An 18023-nucleotide genomic window follows, 5' to 3' on the forward strand; every position below is an offset into this window, starting at 1 on the left:
GTATGTGATTAATAAACATTTGTGAAATATATAACTAGTAAATCTCCAAATATATGAAGTTTGGTTGCTATCTAAGTAAAAAAGAAATCTTATATTTCAATAATTTCTCTGAAAAACTATGAATAGATAATATTTTAATAAATCAAAATGTTTTTCAAGAAACCTACTAAATAATGTTATTTGAAAGTTCTATTGTTATATTCTCTTTCTCTAACATACATAGCATATATGTTTTCATGTATAGTCTTTGATTGCTTACTATGGGAAAACCCAATAACCAGATATATATATAATCTTGTTTATGTTTATTGATTTGGGAATGTCAGGCTACCATTCTCTATTACATACTACTATTATTATTCTTTTTAGTCATTTTTATTAAAATATTTTTCACTCTAGCTCTTCATTGGGAATTTGTTTCAGTAGTACACAATCACAAAGAGAAAAAAAAAAACAAATGTTAGAAGATTTTATTTTGAAAATGCATAAAAGACTGATACATGATAAGAGCGTGCTCTTTGAATTAAGCATAATGATTTAATGCTATTGCTAGAACACAATGCTGAATGTTCTCTACTGTCATGTCTTTTTTGTGGAATTCTAAGGTCTTAGGAGAGGGTTTGGATAATGAAATTTATGGATTGATAGTTTCTTCAGTGAGTCAAGAGGAAGAGAACACAGTATCAGCTACATCTTAAACAAAATGAAGGTTTTACCTGTCCAATGTGTGACAAAGATAGTGACTATTGTAGCTTTGAATCTTAGACTAAAAAATATATGCTGATTGCAAAGGAAAGGCCAGTTTGATAAAGTTAACTGGGATTCCATTTATTGCTCCACTTAATTTGATAAATGTGGCTTCCTTTATATCTGTTTACCAATATCAATGAATGGAAATGTTTTTACATTTAACATTGTGGGAAATGTCTATTCATGTATTTTAAGCAGGAATTTACTACCAATCATGATTTTTCCTTACATATAAACAAAGCACTGAAGCTTATTTACATTGTCATATAGTCAACCTTTAAAGCATGCCAAAGATTTTCACACTATCTGTTCAAATACCATGGAGTTTGTGCAACCTGCCATTTTAAATAGAACTGAAAAATAGAATCTATTGAAAAGTTTGTGAATGACTCTTCCCATTTCTGGAAAATACATGGAAATTTCATTCCATCATATGCATGTATAAGAAAAAAAGTAGCAGAGTGAAAGAAAATACAGATAATAGCACAATCTATCATTTTGCAACTGGGTAATTTTGTGTTAAAGTTTAAGAGAGTAAGTCATTTGGCATCAGGCCATAGACTGAGTATTCTGGACTTTTTCATATTCATCATCATAGTGTTGATACTGATCAGTGAGAAGAGGTTGATTTGCTTCATCCATGTTTCTTCTGTTACGTATCAGACAAGAAGCAGCCAAAAAGATGACAGCAACCAGTAATAAGGCAGCAACTACTGCTATTGTAACAATCTCAGAAATACTAAAACTCTCACCTATTTGAAAAATAAAATGAGAGCAAAAATAAATACTAAAACAGTTGCTACCCAAAATTGGATAACCTAAGCTTAGACACTGTTCCAAACACTTTACAGAAATCCTCTTACTAAATTTTTATCTGTTACAATGCCTATTATAGCATCTGTCATGTTGTAGGTACTTCCTAGTTTCTTACAATGAATGCACCCTATTGAAATGACATTATTATTCCCAGTTTAAAGAAGAGGCAGTAATGGCTTAAAAAATGAGCAGAGTTTGAGTCACTTGTCTATGTGACTTGGTTGATAAAGTGTTTTAGAGCACAGAATCTGAATCATGTGTTCTTCCTCTATACACTACTGCCTTTGTGAAGGAAAAAATCACAACTATACAAGAAAGTTTTGCAATTCAAATCACAGGTAAAAAGCTCAGAGTATCTCATTCAACCTTTTTTTTTTGGATAAATAAGTGGAGGCTGCATTATATAGTAGAAAAATGGGGACATTTTACATAGGCCTAAGCTCAAAATGTATTCTCTCCACCTACTAGAAGTAAGATCATGGTCAGTTAACCTCTTCAAGCCTTGTCTTCCTTATTTGTAAGGTGAGGATTATAGCACATAGCTCACAGTTTGTTAGGATAAAATCAGATAGTAATGTGCTCTATAATCACCTTAATACCTGTTCACAATGGGCTGTTAAAAAAAGTTAAATTCACTCTCTTTGTGTGAATTTAAAAGGAAAACTTCTAAAGCCTGGTGGGAAATGTAAGCCTCAGGAATACTGAGATAAGTTGATTTTAAAGGTAAAAAATTTGTTTTTGGAAATTTCCATAGAAACAATACATTTTTTATACTCACTTGGCCATTGGACTTCATAAGTATATCCCAGGTTGTCTGGAGCAGTAACAAACATCTCTGTGTTGGTAATTGGAGGCCAGAATGGCACCATATTGTATTGTCTGTTATGTCCAATAGGGGCATTTTCCAATGGAAAGGTGGATATATCTATAGATGCCAAAGATACCTTGTCAGTAGACATAATAAAGGTAATAGTAATCTATTGTTATGTTCTGAAGGTGTCCCCAAATATTCAATAATATTTTAAAAATACTCAGTTTTAGTATTTTATTATCTACAATAGCCATTATTTTACTTTTAAGTTACAGAAATGAATTTCAATAAAAATTCATTAAACTACTTTGCAGAAGTAGAGTGATCTGTAGTTTGTTATAGCATCATCTATAATTTAAATTTGAGAGGTGGGGACCTCTCCGGTGGTGCAGCAGTTGAGCACTGGGTTGCGAAGCTGCCCGCAGCCTCTGCAGCGCCTATTCGGTCCCTGGCTGCTCCCCGGCCACCTAGGAGCATCCCACATGGCATGCAGACCTCTCCTGCCGCCCACTGCTCCCCTCAGCAGTGTACTTCGGTCCTTCTGCCTATTCTGCTCCCCACTCTGGCTCTGGTGAATTCTCTCACCCTCCCGCACTTTCTACTGTACCCAGTGCTTGTATAAATAAATAAACAAATTTTAAATAAATAAATAAATAAATAAATAAATAAATAAATAAATAAATAAATAAATAGATTTGAGAGGTGGGGTATCTGATGGAAGTTTATCCTTGAATATGATTATTTCTGGTTAGTATTTTTCATTTTCCCTTTACTCTTAGAGAAGTAAATACTAACTTCCTTGGATTTTACTCTGATAGCGAAAAATACTTAAAGCTTTGAATCAAGGTCCTAGAGAGCTTCCTGCCACTTCTCCTCTTACAATTTAATTTCAAGCCACAGACATTTATATTAGTGAGTTTCTGACATTAGATATGAAGATATCAAAGGCTATTTGTGGGAAAAGTTCTTTTTTTGTTTTCTATATTTATGTTGGTGTAATTAATAGCAAATGGAATGTCAGAAAGCTAGAGAAAGAAGTAGGTTTGGGCAGGACATTAGTGGGAACAGATTTAGAAGAGCAGAATATCTGAGAAGGCTAGTGAAGTATTAGATTTTCTCTTTATAAGAAGTACATATATTATTGGGACTGTCACAGTGACCTACGAAGCACAAACTGGTGGTGTTGCATCTCTTTTGAAGAACAATCGATCATAGAAAGGGCAGGTAGTATTTATATTTCTGAGACTTTCAATACTATATATTTGTGCTAATGAAGTATGCATTTATTAAAATCTATTGAGCTCGTAATAGTGCAGATCAAAGTATGGGGTCCAAAACAGGACACAATTCCTGCCTTCAGATAACTCACATTTTGGTATATTGTTAATTATTCATTAAAGTTACATATTAAAGCTAATATTTAGATAATTTTTAAGTCTCCCATTTTACCTTTCCATTGATCACGACTTGATCAGCTTCAACCCAGTTCAGTTTCAGCCATGTGAAAGTTTGTCCATTGAAATGAATGGAGGGATAATAGTGAAAGTAACAATAACTGGATTATCATATAACTTCCCTAGTAAAACCTTTTGATGGCTCCCATCTCACTTAGAGTTAAGTCCAGTGTCATTCAGGGTTCACTCCCTGTTATATTCTGACGTTTTTTCCCCCTGCTTTCTGTCCCCACTCTCCCTTCTGTTCCAGCACAGTGGGTTTCTTTGATCCTTTTCCTTTGTTGAGGGATGATCACCCTTCATATATCCACACATTATTCCCTAGCCCTGTTTTTGGTTTTATTTGCCTACAAAGACTTTCTCCCATCTGACGTGCTACATATTTGCTTACAAATGTTTATTGTCAATCTTAGTACAGGTAGGAAAATTCTTGGGGGGGGGTATTTTTAGCTTTATATGCTACTTTATTTCCAGAACCTAAAATACTGCCTTGGAAAAAAAATAGCAGGTGGTCAAATAATATTTTTTTTCTAATTTTACTGAGATATGGATGAAAATTATATAAAAATCAATACTTAATGTGTATGAGGTGATGGCTATCAAATGTATGAAAAAGAGATCAATGACACTGGTCATTAGAGAATGCAGATCAAAGCCATGATGAGATGTCACCTTTACATGTTAAGAACACTGATCAAAAAGACAAGAGATAAGTGTTAGAAAGGGTGTAGAGAACATGGAACTGTTGGAAACTGTTGGGGGGAATTGCTAGTCTTTGTGGAAAACAGTATGGAGGATTAAAAATAGAACTAGCATATGATCCAACAATCCCGTTTATGGATATATATCTGAAGGAAGTGAAAACAGTATCTCAAAAAGATGGTATTCCCTCTTTTATTGCAGAATTATTCACAATAGCAAAATATGGAATCAAATGATGTTTATGAAAGTATGTGTGTGTTATTACTTTGGTTCTCTCTGAGTATAAAAAAGTATTAATTCATCTGGGAACTATATAAACTGCTTCTTTTGAAAAGCTATACTGGATTCCCTTAAAACTTGATTGATGATTCTTAGTTAGGAAAAAAAGAATTACATGTGTACATAAATAACAAAATATTAGTGAATAGGAATTAACATTAGAGTGTTGATGTTTTTCATGCACTATCTCATGTCAAATGAGAGGCTTGTGTAACAGATATTACAGAGTGAATGGCTGTGATTTCCTTCAGTTATAAAATAAAATTTTTGTTCCATCCTGACCCTAATAATTAAATTAAAAAAAAAATTCTTAAGTCTTTTGATACATTTTGAAAAATATTCCTGCCATTTACTCCTAAATTTATTTTCAGCAAACACTTCTGCTATTTGGGAAATTTTTAAAATTCTTTCTATCTTTTTTTTCCTCTCTAAGTATTCCAAGGGATGTTTGCAGATACATGGACTATTTAAAAGGGGGCTAATTATTTGAGTTTTGTTTTCATGCTCTCTGTGTTTATAGTGGCTTCTCCTATAATTTTATGGGCACATTTTATCAGAAATATGGTTCAGATAAGCTCTCTATTTTTCATTTATGGTACTTCTTTCTCCACTACATAGTAGTGGAGAAAGTCTGTCAATCTAGGTTACCGACAGACCACATAGTGTATATAGAACAAATGGAGCTGGAGGAAAACTAAGATAAAGATGTTTTTCTGGTTCATCAATGACCTTGAGATTAACATGTGGAGAACTTTTATCAAATTGTTGTGAAAATGAAATAATTATGTTTTAATGAATATATGTAAAACAAAGGAATAGACAATTTTATAGTTGAAAGAAAGCCCTACTTAAGATAATTGTCAGATTACCAAATATTCTCCACATGCCTTGCAAAACCTACTGACACCCATGGCTGGGTAAGGACAGTTGTACATTGCTATCTAATTCCCAGAAGTGTATGTGTAGCAAAAATTTATTTTGTTCACTCTTTAACCTTATTAATTCCAGTTTACTTGTTATTGCAATAAAAGTAGCATAGTTAAAATACATAAAATTATACATGATTGTGAAAATAGAGAGGTAGTGTTTTTATAATAAATTAATGGAATGATTTGGAAAGCTTTGTTAAAGGTGAATGGCTGAGGCATTGCTATGAATTAGGAGTAAGAGAATAAGTGAATCGGATAGATAAATTAATAGTCACCACTATTATGTTAACATGCACGATGAAGTAAAAGCACAGAAATAAAAATTTAGGACACTTCTGAAATATGAAAATGTATGATGTTTTAACCAGGAAAAGCACTTTCATGGTTTGAAAAGTAATAGGATACTTTCAGTGGAGTAGAAGTGAAGAGAAAGTGACTCTTAAATAATATCTTAAAGTGTGCATTAAAATGAATTTAAGGGAGATTTCCTATGGTGTGGTATAAAAGCCAACATTAACTTTTCAAGTTGAACAAAATTTCCATTTGTGAGAGGCCATAAAGTAATAAAAGCAAAATTGTGAGTTAGGAGCATAATTTCTTCCTGTCACTTGGAGTATTAAAGAGAGCGCCGTGAGGTTTTCCCAGGTATTTTCAAAAGTAATGAGAATATTCATGAGGAGATACAGGTGAGAAAGATTTGAAAACATGGTAGTCATTTTTTCAGATGTAAGTGAGAAGGAATTATCTGCTTAATCCTAATGAAGACTAAAAAAATATCATTTTATAATAACTATTCTGCAAGATTTCTTGTTTGTATTTTCAATGTGGTTTGTAATGTTTGGAAATGTTTAGGTATTATAGCCAGTTTACCCTTATTTTGAAGTATAGCTTATGTGTGTCAAGTGCTTGGTCTAAAATGATAACTAAACTAAAACATCTTTGCTGAGTCTGTAAAAATAAGAAAGTGTCTCACCAGCATTATATCTCCTTAACCATTCATCAAAGACTGCATCAGTGAAAGCATGCAGGAGCACAAAAATAGGGTCATTTGGAGATAAATGGGTTTGTCCCCCAGTTCCATTCAGGAATAGATGAGCCAAGTTGTGAAGGCTTCGAACAGCAGGGTCATATCTTCCTGTGGGATCATTGTAACCTAGATATAAAAATAAGGATGAGAACAGTAAAAATCATTACAAACATTACTGTTCAAGTCAACAGCAGTGATTATATTGGGAAACATTTTTTCCTAAGCTTGTTAAGCCAATTTTTACCTTAATATAATATCATTGCTTCTCTGTACCTATGGTTGGTGACATTTGTAAGCTATACCCAGAGCTAGCGTAGTTTTGAACAAGTGGTGTGACATTCTAAATGTATTCACCAGGTTAAAAATAATGATCCTGCAGAGGGTAACAGTCAAAATATATAGAGCATGCTATTTTGACAAGGCAAACTTTGCTCTATGAAGAAATAAAGATAGTGGAAATCCCTAGTTTTGACCTAAAACTGCTGACACAATTGGGCGAACACCAACATGATTGTCCTAGACCTTAAAATGGTAAATTACTTTAGTCATCTACCTGCTTTCTTGTGAATGATTGTCAGCATGTTTATTTTTAGAGTATCTTATTTTCTTTTTTGAGAAGTTACAATTTCCCAGAGCTTCCTTACCATCTCTCTGCTAGTTTGAAACATCTGGAAAGCCTGCTGTTAAAAGCACTTTTGATAATGATTTCTAGACCATATATATATCCATGTTAATTTTAATTTCCATTTTTATATAGCAGGCATTGCATATATCATAGTATGAATGACATATTGCCATATTTTATATTACTCATATATTAATGATTTCTTCATTATATATTAGATATATTTCCCATGTATATTCCCATGTTATATATGGTATGTATACATGTTAGGTAAAAGATAAGGTAGCTCACAAATAAAAATGGTGGTTCTGCGACATGGGATGGAATTATAAGTATGTCTGTTTGGCATAATGGACTAGAAGTATTTTAAGGGAAAAGTTGTATGTTATAAAACGAAATTAGAATTTGAAATGCATTTACTCACTTGCATAATGATGATAAGTTATTCATTTGTTCATTTTTCATTCATTTATTACATTCGTTTTTTAATCGAAAAAAATTTAAACTTTGCATATAATGTATGTGGCATATGGCTAAACTCCGTACCTTCTGTCAGGATGCTGGTGTAATTTGCCTTGTGATTCGGCATCAAGATACAATCTATATATTTTTTTCTGGAAATCAGTACTTATAGACTTAGTTTATATATATATTAGTGTAGTCAAAATATAATGATTATTAAAATACCTCAAATAAGATCATTCACAACATGTGGCACCATTCACATAAATTCAGAGAATCAATACGGACTTCAAGGTTTTATTTAGAGAGATCTGAAATTGTAGGCTTCTTTTTACTGTGATAAGTAAATCAGTTCAAAGCACCTAGTTTGTTTACTTGCCTTCCACAGTATTTCGGAAACTGTTTGTAGAGTTGGAATAAAAAGGAGGTGTGTCAAATAAAGGCACTTCCAAGCACTGAGCCACATCCTGGGGTTGAGGGAGACGCTGCACCATTGGTCTAGCCACATTTCCAGCTGGATTTCTCCTAATTGGCCCACTCTCAGTGCCTGGGGGAGAGAAGGGGATGCATACTTTTAGAGAATGTTGAGAGAATTAGTATTACTCTTTATACTTTTATCGGCAACATGAACACTGCAAGACAGGTTTGCCTTGTTAGAAGAGAAAATTAAAAAAACGTGCATTTCATTCTATGAACGTGATAATTAATTTATTATGTCCAACTTCTGTAGTATCTCTGTGGTACATAAAGCCATCTGAAGAAAAAGCTAATCACAGTCACATAGATCTCCTAGTATTTGCTAAATCAAAGACTGCTTTTTTCATGATAATATATTAATGTAAAATTCAATGTTAAATTGAATCTAACACCAGAAATCAAACTGAAATCTATATTGCACACATATTTAAAATTTTGTACTGAAATGCTGTCCATCCCATGTCTTCAGAGAAATAAGGAAAACCTAAAATTTCTTTGGGATGCTATATTCCAAACAGCCTACATTTTCCAGCAATTAATGTGAGAAATAATTAAAATTTTTGAAGGGAGTAAGACAATTAGGTAAACAGAGAACTGTGATATGATGCTATGATGAGGGAAGTAGAGATAAAGGACGCGGAGAGAGAACTGCAGAGAATAGAATGATGTAAAGAAAATCCCTTCCCTTCTTCCTCCCTGAACAACAGTTTATTTAATTCATGATGTATTTTGGTATCCAGTCATCAGTAGAAGCAGAAAAGTTGTGCAAAACTCTGCGGTCAATACTATACAATAATACAATATCTAATCAGAAAGAGATGAATGTTTTGGTATCTGGAGAGACTTTGAGTCTCAGTTTCATTTCCTTGCCACAAGGTGGGACCACTCATTTAGCATGAAAAAAAAAACCAAAAAACCTTTTATTCTTATTTTTAAATTTCTGTAGGAGAATATTCCATACACTTTCACTTCTTTCTGTACAGAACTAAACAATCTTTTAATGGTGAAAAAAGTCACATAACTACTTTGTTCTATTTATAATTATTTTTGTTTTAGAAAAAAATAATATATGACACTTAAACAATATATGCAGGGCACATATGTTGTATTATGAGTATATATTATGAATATAAAGATAAAATAAATTCCCATAATCTTAGTTTTTATATGAAAAAAACAAGAGTTCAAAATAGCCAGACATGTCTAAAGAAGAAAAATAAGATGTTATCAGGAGACTCTAATAACTAAGATCTTGTTTTAGTAGAACAAGAACAAATAATCATAATATGATTCAAGGGAGAGAATAGAAAGCTCAGAAATAGATCTACATTTATAGAAACTTGACCTATGGCAAGATGGTGCTCGCTGGAGAAAGGATGCTGGGACAACTGGTTAAGTGTTCTCTTCTTGTGTTTACTTTGAGAGAGCCAACCCCAGCTAGCTGGCAAACCCCTTCTCTATAGCATCTTCCTTCTTCTTAGAGTTACCCTTCATATCACATTTTGGTTTTTAACTCACTGACTAAATTGCTATCAACATCATCTGTTATAATAATATAAATTATAACCATGGTAATTATGATTATTACATAAGTATAATCTAATACTATGTTATATTAATAATTATAACAATGTTTTTACTCCCAAGTCACTTTCATTCTTTCTGCATATTTCAGATTTCCCCGGGAAACATTTTCTGTGAAATTCCAACATAAGGCACATGACTACTAAGAGTGCTCAGAGTACTGAGGATTCATTTACAGAAATAGACACAAAATAAGAAAGTGAGCAATGCACCGATCAAAATGCTCAAGAAAAGCAATGTAATAATATATAGGAAATTTCTGTATTGCCTGGAGCACCTTACAGATTGACTTGAATATCCTAGGTGCTCAGTGAATATCTACCTATACACTGATTCTCTAAAATTAAAGTAGAATTCGGTGGAATGAAGGGCCTCAGGCAGTACATTCCATTTCTCTTTCTAATAGGGAATTCTGAATCCTAGATCTCACGTGGAACTTACTGTTACAGAGGGTTCCCAAGGTGTCATAATCTTCCAAGGATTCGCAGACCACTCGCCATTGAGAAAAGACAGAGTTTGGGCTTATGAGGGTGGAATCAGAGTTACTTCTTGACCCCATCAAGTCATCAGTGCAGATGTCACAGGTATTCTTCCCAGTCGCAAAGTTCCAGTAAGGAAGGGAGAAAGTAGAATCCTGAAGCATTTCCTAGATCACAAAAATCTGTTAGCACTCTCAGATTTTGCTTAAAGTTCTCCCTCTTTGCTTGATTCACTCCTAGCCGTCTGTTTTTATTCACCCTCTTCAACCATTAGGAATCAGTTTTCAGTGGTATCGGAGGAGCAGAAGTTAAATACCTTATTTTCACAGAAATTTTCATTTACTGCAAGGAGTTATGTATCCACTAGAGAGGATGAAACTGCTCAATATACAAAGGTTCTGAACATGATTTGGGGTGATGGGGAAAGAGTTTTCCTTTTCCTTTTTAGGCAGTAATTGCATTTCTGTTGGTTTTATCAAGAATCATGGATAATAACTTCCACCCTTTGACATTTCCATATCCTGGACTTTCCTATCTCTAATTCAAGTATCACTAACTCTTGTTCTGCAGCCAAATCCAGTCTTGAAATATGATATTCAGAAGAGTGCTTTTGTTTCTTTTTGGTTTTTAATTTGATTCACTTTTGGCATTTAGATTCTTGTATAACCACAGGCTACATTAGATTCTTTCAGACTTACCTTATTTGCCTGGACACTAAAGGTGCTTTATATAAAGATCCATGCTTTGGCAACTAAACTATTAAGACTCAGGCTTCTGGCTGAAACTCACACAGAGAGGAAATGCTGACTGGGGTGCAAGATGTTTCTTTATGACTACTGTTCTTTAGACCAGAGACCTCGTTTCCACTTAGAGCTGATCTCATCATCACTATTATATGTATTTTTTTAATAATTCTGGACTCAAGATCACATGCTTGTTTTTTGGGAGGTTCCTTAAAACATGTTTAATACACTTGTTATTTCTTATTCTGTTTGCCCTTTGGGGAGTTAGATTTAAATAGTGGGACTGAAATGCAGGGATGACCATTGTTTTATCTCACCCTCCAAGCATATAGTACATTTCTGCTTTTTTACTTTAAGCCCTTTCTAGACAGTATTTCCTTGTCCTTGGGGTGTTTTAGAGGGCCAAAATATTTCCAAGACATCCCCAGTTTATTGCTCTCCAGGGGTTTAGAGTCCTCATTTAGAAGTCATTGTTCTGGTTCACAGAAATTAGTGACAGCTTCCAAGGGATCATTAAGAGTCAGTTTGTGGTTCAGTAACTGACATTTGGGAGCTGAGCATATTCATGTGGCATTTCAACTGTGTGTTCCATTTAGATTGTAATTTGTTGGATCCCTTGAGCTGTGGATTTTTAAAATGTAAGTCATAGAGGATGAAGTTTACACAGGCAGAATTGAAGCTTTTAGATACTTTCCACCTGCCCTTTCCTTTCGGTGTGCCCACCGGGAAAGAACTTAAAGATACGAGGGTCTGGAGTCGATTACAAATGACAGATTTATCTACTCATAACCTACTAAATGTCTTTCTTGTAATCAGAGCCATAAAATATGAAGTTCAGACTATCACATGAATTCATTTCATCATTCTCAAACTGCACATGGATGGGCTACTTTCACACGAATGTTTTATCTGTATTTTAGTGTATTCATTCTCCCCTTATAGCTATTTATTTTCTTGGAATAATTCTGGGTGCAGCAGACTGTTAGTCAAGCCATTAATTAATACTGTTTCTGCCATTAGATATTTTTAGGTTAATTTTTAGATTTTTTAACTTGGAGGGAGGGGATTCATTGCTGTTTTTTCAGATAGAAAACAGTTTCAGTTGTGGATTTCCTAACTGTGATCTAATAATTTAAACTTTCATTTTAAAATTATAATACTTTTCTGAAAACATAGCTACTGTTAAAAAAAATAAAAGGCATCTTTGTTAACATGTACTTTATTTATGTTAACGTACACTTTATTGAACTTATTTTTCTTAAAAATAAGTGGAATAACTGGGATTTGAGGTTTGTTTTATGCCAGAAAGTCTGTCCCTTTTATGGAATGATGATGCCTTATTGATGGGAAGTTTTGATTGGTTTCTTCTGTGAGCCACAAAGTGTCAGGAGACATGAGGAAAAAGCAAGTTCAATGAAAAATGACAATATAAATGGAAAGGAACCTTTTTTCACAATCTCCATGCTATACCACACTAGAAAGAATCATCAATTGGTATGATAATGTATACATTTGGGACTTGGAAAACAGAAAAATATACCCTTTTGCGTTGTCCAAATCAGAAGGGGCTTGGTTTGTGTTTGAGAAGGAAGAAGTATCAAAGTTCTTTTGTTGCAAATTATATGAGCCATTTTTTTTTCAATTACAGAGCTGTTTATGCTCAAGGCCTTAATTCATACCTATACATATCTCAGTTGACTTTCTCATTATTGATATTTCTTTCCATTTTACAAAAGATAAATATTAATAAATAATAAGTGATTAGTACTTAATAAGTGATTAGAAACTTAAGAGAATGTCAAAGACAGACTAAGAATAGGAAATTGCTTTGTCATTACATTTTAATCACTCAAAATGTAGTGAATTAAAAGCAAATCACTTTCTCTATATAGGATTTGAAAATTAGAGCTGTTTCGTGCATACCTGCATGTCTCTCTCCAACTGCAACAGGTGGTATCTGTGCCACGTGAGAAAAGCTGGTCCTTCATGAGAGAAATCTACTCCACCAAAGCTTTCCTGTCCTGCCCCAAGGAAAGTCTTTTTGACTGAATAATAGTGGGTCCAAACAAAGTAGTTATAAATGGAAATGTTCTCAAATTGTGGTGTGTTGCTGTCTGTCCCCAGGATTTCTTCTGATCTCCTGATTGCAATGACAAACTGAGGGTGAGTTGTACGCTTTGCCATATCCAGGGCTTGGACAAAGCGGGTCTTTTCTTCTGCATTTAGATCCAGAAGGTTTCTCCTGACTGAGGGACAGGATGGGCAGAAAATAAGCACAGTCACCTTGTAACACTCCATGTCCCTGTTACCTATTAATGTTAATTTATATATGCTCAATCATTTTATAGGTTTTAATTCCACTTAGTTAAACCCTTATTCAGGCCTGCTCTCCGCCTTCCCCTACCCCTCTTTCTTTTCTTCTTCAACTCACTGTAGGATTCCTAAGTACCTTTTTAACCACACTTGTAGAGTTGATGATTCTGTGCTTCTGTTTTACTTATTTCTACTTTCTCTGGGCATTTTTCTTGGCATTTTCTACCTTTTTAATATTGCAAATCTCAAAAAACAAGGTAGTTTGGCATAATGGTAAAGACCTGAAACTTACTATATGACTGTGCACACATATCGCTAAGCCTCAGTTTTTCATCTGTAAAGTGTATATAAAAATACTATCTGCAATGCAGAGTTACAGTGATTAAAGGGTACACACATAAAAAGCCATTGGCCCAGAGCCTGGCTCATAATGAATACCTGATAAATGCTCTGTTAAACCCTTGGCCCAAAGTCTGGCATGAAGAAGACAATCAAGTTTTGCTGACTATTCCCATTTAATGCCTTGTTATTTATTGCCTAGTAGGTGGCAGGGCTGGCTTATCATCTTAAATGGCTGAACTTGATCATCAGAGTGGGAAGTTTCTTTGAGAGTCAGCAAAAGTAGTGAAAGATGTACATGTATTAAAGCCAAGCAGATCCTAGTGTAAATTCTAGATTGTCCACGTGTCAGCTCAGTGGATATGACCTTTCTTAACATCGCAAACATGAGCCATCACCAGAAGGTCTGGTCACAGCATTTAGACCAATTCTCACATTACAGGGGTTGTTTAACAAATGTTTTAGAAGGAAATGTTACTTAGCTGATCTGAGCGCCATGCTTCACCCTTTTTTTTTTTTAAGATTTATTTATGCATACAAGAACTGGGGCACAGGCCAGAGGTGTTGGGGGGTGGGTGAGAGGATTCACCAGAGACAGAGTGGAGAGCAGAACTGGCAGATCTACTGAAATATACTGCTGAGGGGAGCAGGAGATGAGATAGGAGAAGTCTGCTGTGCCTTGTGGGTCATCTCCTGGCTAGCCTGGGAGAACTCGTGCTGCAGTGGCTGGCAATAGCCTGATGGCACTGTCTTTAAACCCCGCGCCACCAGGGAGGCCCCTCCACCCTTTCAATTGAATACATTTCTCAGTTTGTCTAAGTCTCAGTTTCCACACATGTGAAAAGAGAGGATTGACCCACTTCCCAGGTGCTCTGTTAGCTCAAATCATTTGCATCTCATGTCATAACAATGAATCCATTTCTACCTCCACCTACCTGTGAGGACCCTCTGATCACAGGCAGCTCCTCTCCATCCTGGACGGCAGGTCCCGCAGTTGTGTCCTGAGAAATTGCCATTGCATTGGCATGTCCTATTGAAGAACCTCGTGGGCCAGCCCTCTCGGTCGTCTCTGCCATCGTGCGGGTACTGGGCACTGTGGGGTCGGGAGTCAGCAGCCACTGCTTCACACCTACCCCTTCCTGATGAGGCGCCACAGGGGTCAGTTCCAGGTCCAGACTGGGGGGACAGGTCTGGGCAGCACACACCGCTCCTCAAAGCCTCAACAGTAGCACACTCCCTTGGGAATTGAGCCCAGACCTGTTGGGAACAAAACAGGGGCAAGAAGATGTATCCCAGAGAGAGGAGTTTCTGGGTGTTCATTCTGCTTGTACCAAGAGTATGGGACAAAGCTCTGGCTTGCAGCCCTTGATGAGGCACACAGATTAAAACCAAGCTGAAAAGGAGAAAACAAAATGGAATTATGCATTTTTTTTGGTGCTATTTCAGTGGCACTGGCCCTTCCCAACCCACCGTCAAAATGCTTTTCCTATCTGCAAAATGACATTTTAAACAAATACTGAAATTAGTAATTTACCTTTAAAAACCTTACATGTATAATACATACATATTTAAGCCCCTTATCCTAATTATTTAATTTTCTTCATTTTTAATTTGTATTTATAAAAAAAGCATTCATCCTGCTATCATATCTCAAACACATTCATTAACAGGTCACTGCCATTAATTACATTTAATGATGGAGCTGAAAGAAGAGTTGGAAACATATTTGCAGCAAGTTATATCTAGGGCTTAATGTCCCTTGTCCTAAATGGGGTTGTGATGAGTCCACCCACTGCCCATACAGCTTTTCTCCAGTACCTTAAGCTCCTGAGGGGAGTCTCTGCTGAATCTCTCTTAGAGCTGGGTGTTTTATATTTGCTTGCCCCCTGATGTCAGAGCTGTTAATTGCATATGGGTTTCTGCCTAATCACTAATCCCAAAGCTGCTCACCCACACTGGGAGTTACTGGTCCTCTTCTCCAGCCTTCACTAATCCCCTTCACTTGAGTGAGTTTTTCTGCCCTTTAAGTACTTGATTATCACATGATTCTCTTCCCACTGATTTCCTTGTGATGCTTAAAGTTTTAAGAAAAGGTCAGAAGCATTTACTTGGAATATAAGTCAAAGAAACTAGTGACCTTTTGTTTTCATGATAGAGATTTTATTTTTTCCACTGAAAGTATATCTTTAGAAGATGAACCACGATGACTTACTTATTGGTGATCAAGGGCCAGGCTACTGCTTGTGCCTGATGGTAGCTTTGGAATATACTCTGTCTTAAAAGTGTTACTATTTTTTTTATAATTTATAGACAGAAAAATTATAGAGAAAAAATATACACCTGATAAAACTACACCAAGTCACAGGACATCAGCTATCATAGTGGCTGTTGGCTTGACATTTAACTCAAACTTCCATCTCCAAGGCAAAGTATCAGGTGTCACTACTATGTCTACTGTTTAGAAGATAACCACAAAATGGCTTCTTTCTTACTTTTCTGTAAGCTGTCTTTAGGCAGTGGCACTAAGGTAATAGATTCATGTATTTCAAGAGGAATTTTCCCTCTGGAGTTGGAACCAATATGTATGAAGTCAATGGGCAAATCTAATCTTAATTTGGAATATGTAATGACTGTACAAAAGTTTTTAGGGTGATCAGGATGAGTTTTCCTATTTTACTCTCAGCTATAATAGCACCAGAAAACTATGCAAAGGAATTGAGTAAATGGTTACAAATCAAAAGGGCAACTAAGACTATGTTCATAAATTAAATAAGAAAGAATAAGAAAGGATTTTCTGTTCACAGCCTCTTGTCTATGCCTTCAATATGATTTATTACAAACACTTCAAACATTTGCATCTATAAATCTAAAGTGTTATCTACTCTTTACTTTTATTTTTTATCATGTATGCACAATCTAGTAATATAAATATATGTTTGGATATTTCTAAAACACATCAAAAAATAGAGCAGTTGTAATTATGGTTTATCCTATATATAGAGAAGTTGCAACAACTCCCTTCCTCACCCTTAACCCTTGTATCTTTAGGGTATTTGAGTTACAAAAATGTATCCTCTTTCCTGTGTTAGTAGGCTTTAGTAACCCAACTTTTCTTTCACTAATACTGTACATCCCAGTTGTTGTATATAGCAGGGTTTTATGTATTTTTATGTAAGTTTGATTTATTATTGTAAGAACATACCACAGTGTATTTATTCATTGTTCTCTTACTGGACACAAATTATTATCTAGTATGCTTTAATTTTTTTGTTCTTATGAATAATGCTACTATAAAGAGTCTTATAAATGTTTCTTATTGAACTCATGTAAGACTTTCTCATGGTAAACATCTAGAAAGTGAATTGCTAATCATAGGGTTTTTGAATATTTATAAGATAATTCTAAATTGTTTTCCAAGTGGTTGTATCAATTTATATTCCCACCAGCAATGCTTAAGATTTCTTATTGATTCACAAACTTGCTAACACTTGGTAATAGCAGACTTCTTAATTGACATATATGTTTATGTAAAATATTTCATCTATTTTAATAACAGGATTCAATTCTGTTCTTGTACTTTTATCCTTATGTTTTTCTTCATTGTGAAATGTTTTGTCATGTCTAATGACCTTTATTTTAATTGTGTTTTAGTTTCCTTGACTCATAAGAGCTCTTTATATTTTCTGTTTTCTAATGTTCTGGCAGATAAATATATTAAAAATATTCCAAGTCATGATTTAGTTTTCACATCCTTTATAAACTCTTCTGATATTAATAATTTTTAATTTTAATATCATTGTATCATGATTTTAATTTGTGGTTAGTAGTTTCTATATCTTTGTTTTTTTTTTTTTGTTTTTTTTTTTTATAGAGGCATGTTTTATTTATTTATTTGTTTGTTTTGTTTTTGTTTATACAAGCACTGGGTACAGTCAGAAGCACGGGAGGGGACCCTCCTCCCATGGCTGGGGAGCAGCCGGGGATTGAACCGGCGCCGCAGAGGCCGCGGGCAGCTTCGCAACCCAGCACTCAACCGCTGCGCCACCGGGGAGGCCCAGTTTCTATATCTTTGAAATTCTTTTCATTCCAGAGAGAATGAACTACTTTTTATATTGCCTTCAGGTATTTTTAAGTATTGCCATTCACATTTAAATTTGTAAACACATATGGAATTGGGGCTTGTATCTGATATGAAGAAGGAATCCCAGTTGAAAAAGCTAAAAGGCAAAATAA

At 34.8% G+C, this 18023-nt stretch overlaps 1 protein-coding gene across 1 annotated transcript; it reads right to left on the reverse strand.

Moving 5' to 3' along the window:
* Positions 1-1299: 1299 nt before the first annotated feature.
* Positions 1300-15110, reverse strand: TYRP1 (tyrosinase related protein 1; the record flags this gene model as incomplete). Its single annotated transcript, XM_084237771.1, has 7 exons — positions 1300-1502; positions 2345-2491; positions 6715-6894; positions 8235-8402; positions 10358-10562; positions 13062-13384; positions 14726-15110. 7 exons carry the CDS (start codon positions 15108-15110, stop codon positions 1300-1302), a joined length of 1611 nt encoding a protein of 536 aa, XP_084093897.1.
* Positions 15111-18023: the final 2913 nt, after the last annotated feature.

This window comes from Talpa europaea, assembly GCF_964194135.1.
Source record: "Talpa europaea genome assembly, chromosome: 7".
Lineage (NCBI taxonomy): Eukaryota > Metazoa > Chordata > Mammalia > Eulipotyphla > Talpidae > Talpa > Talpa europaea.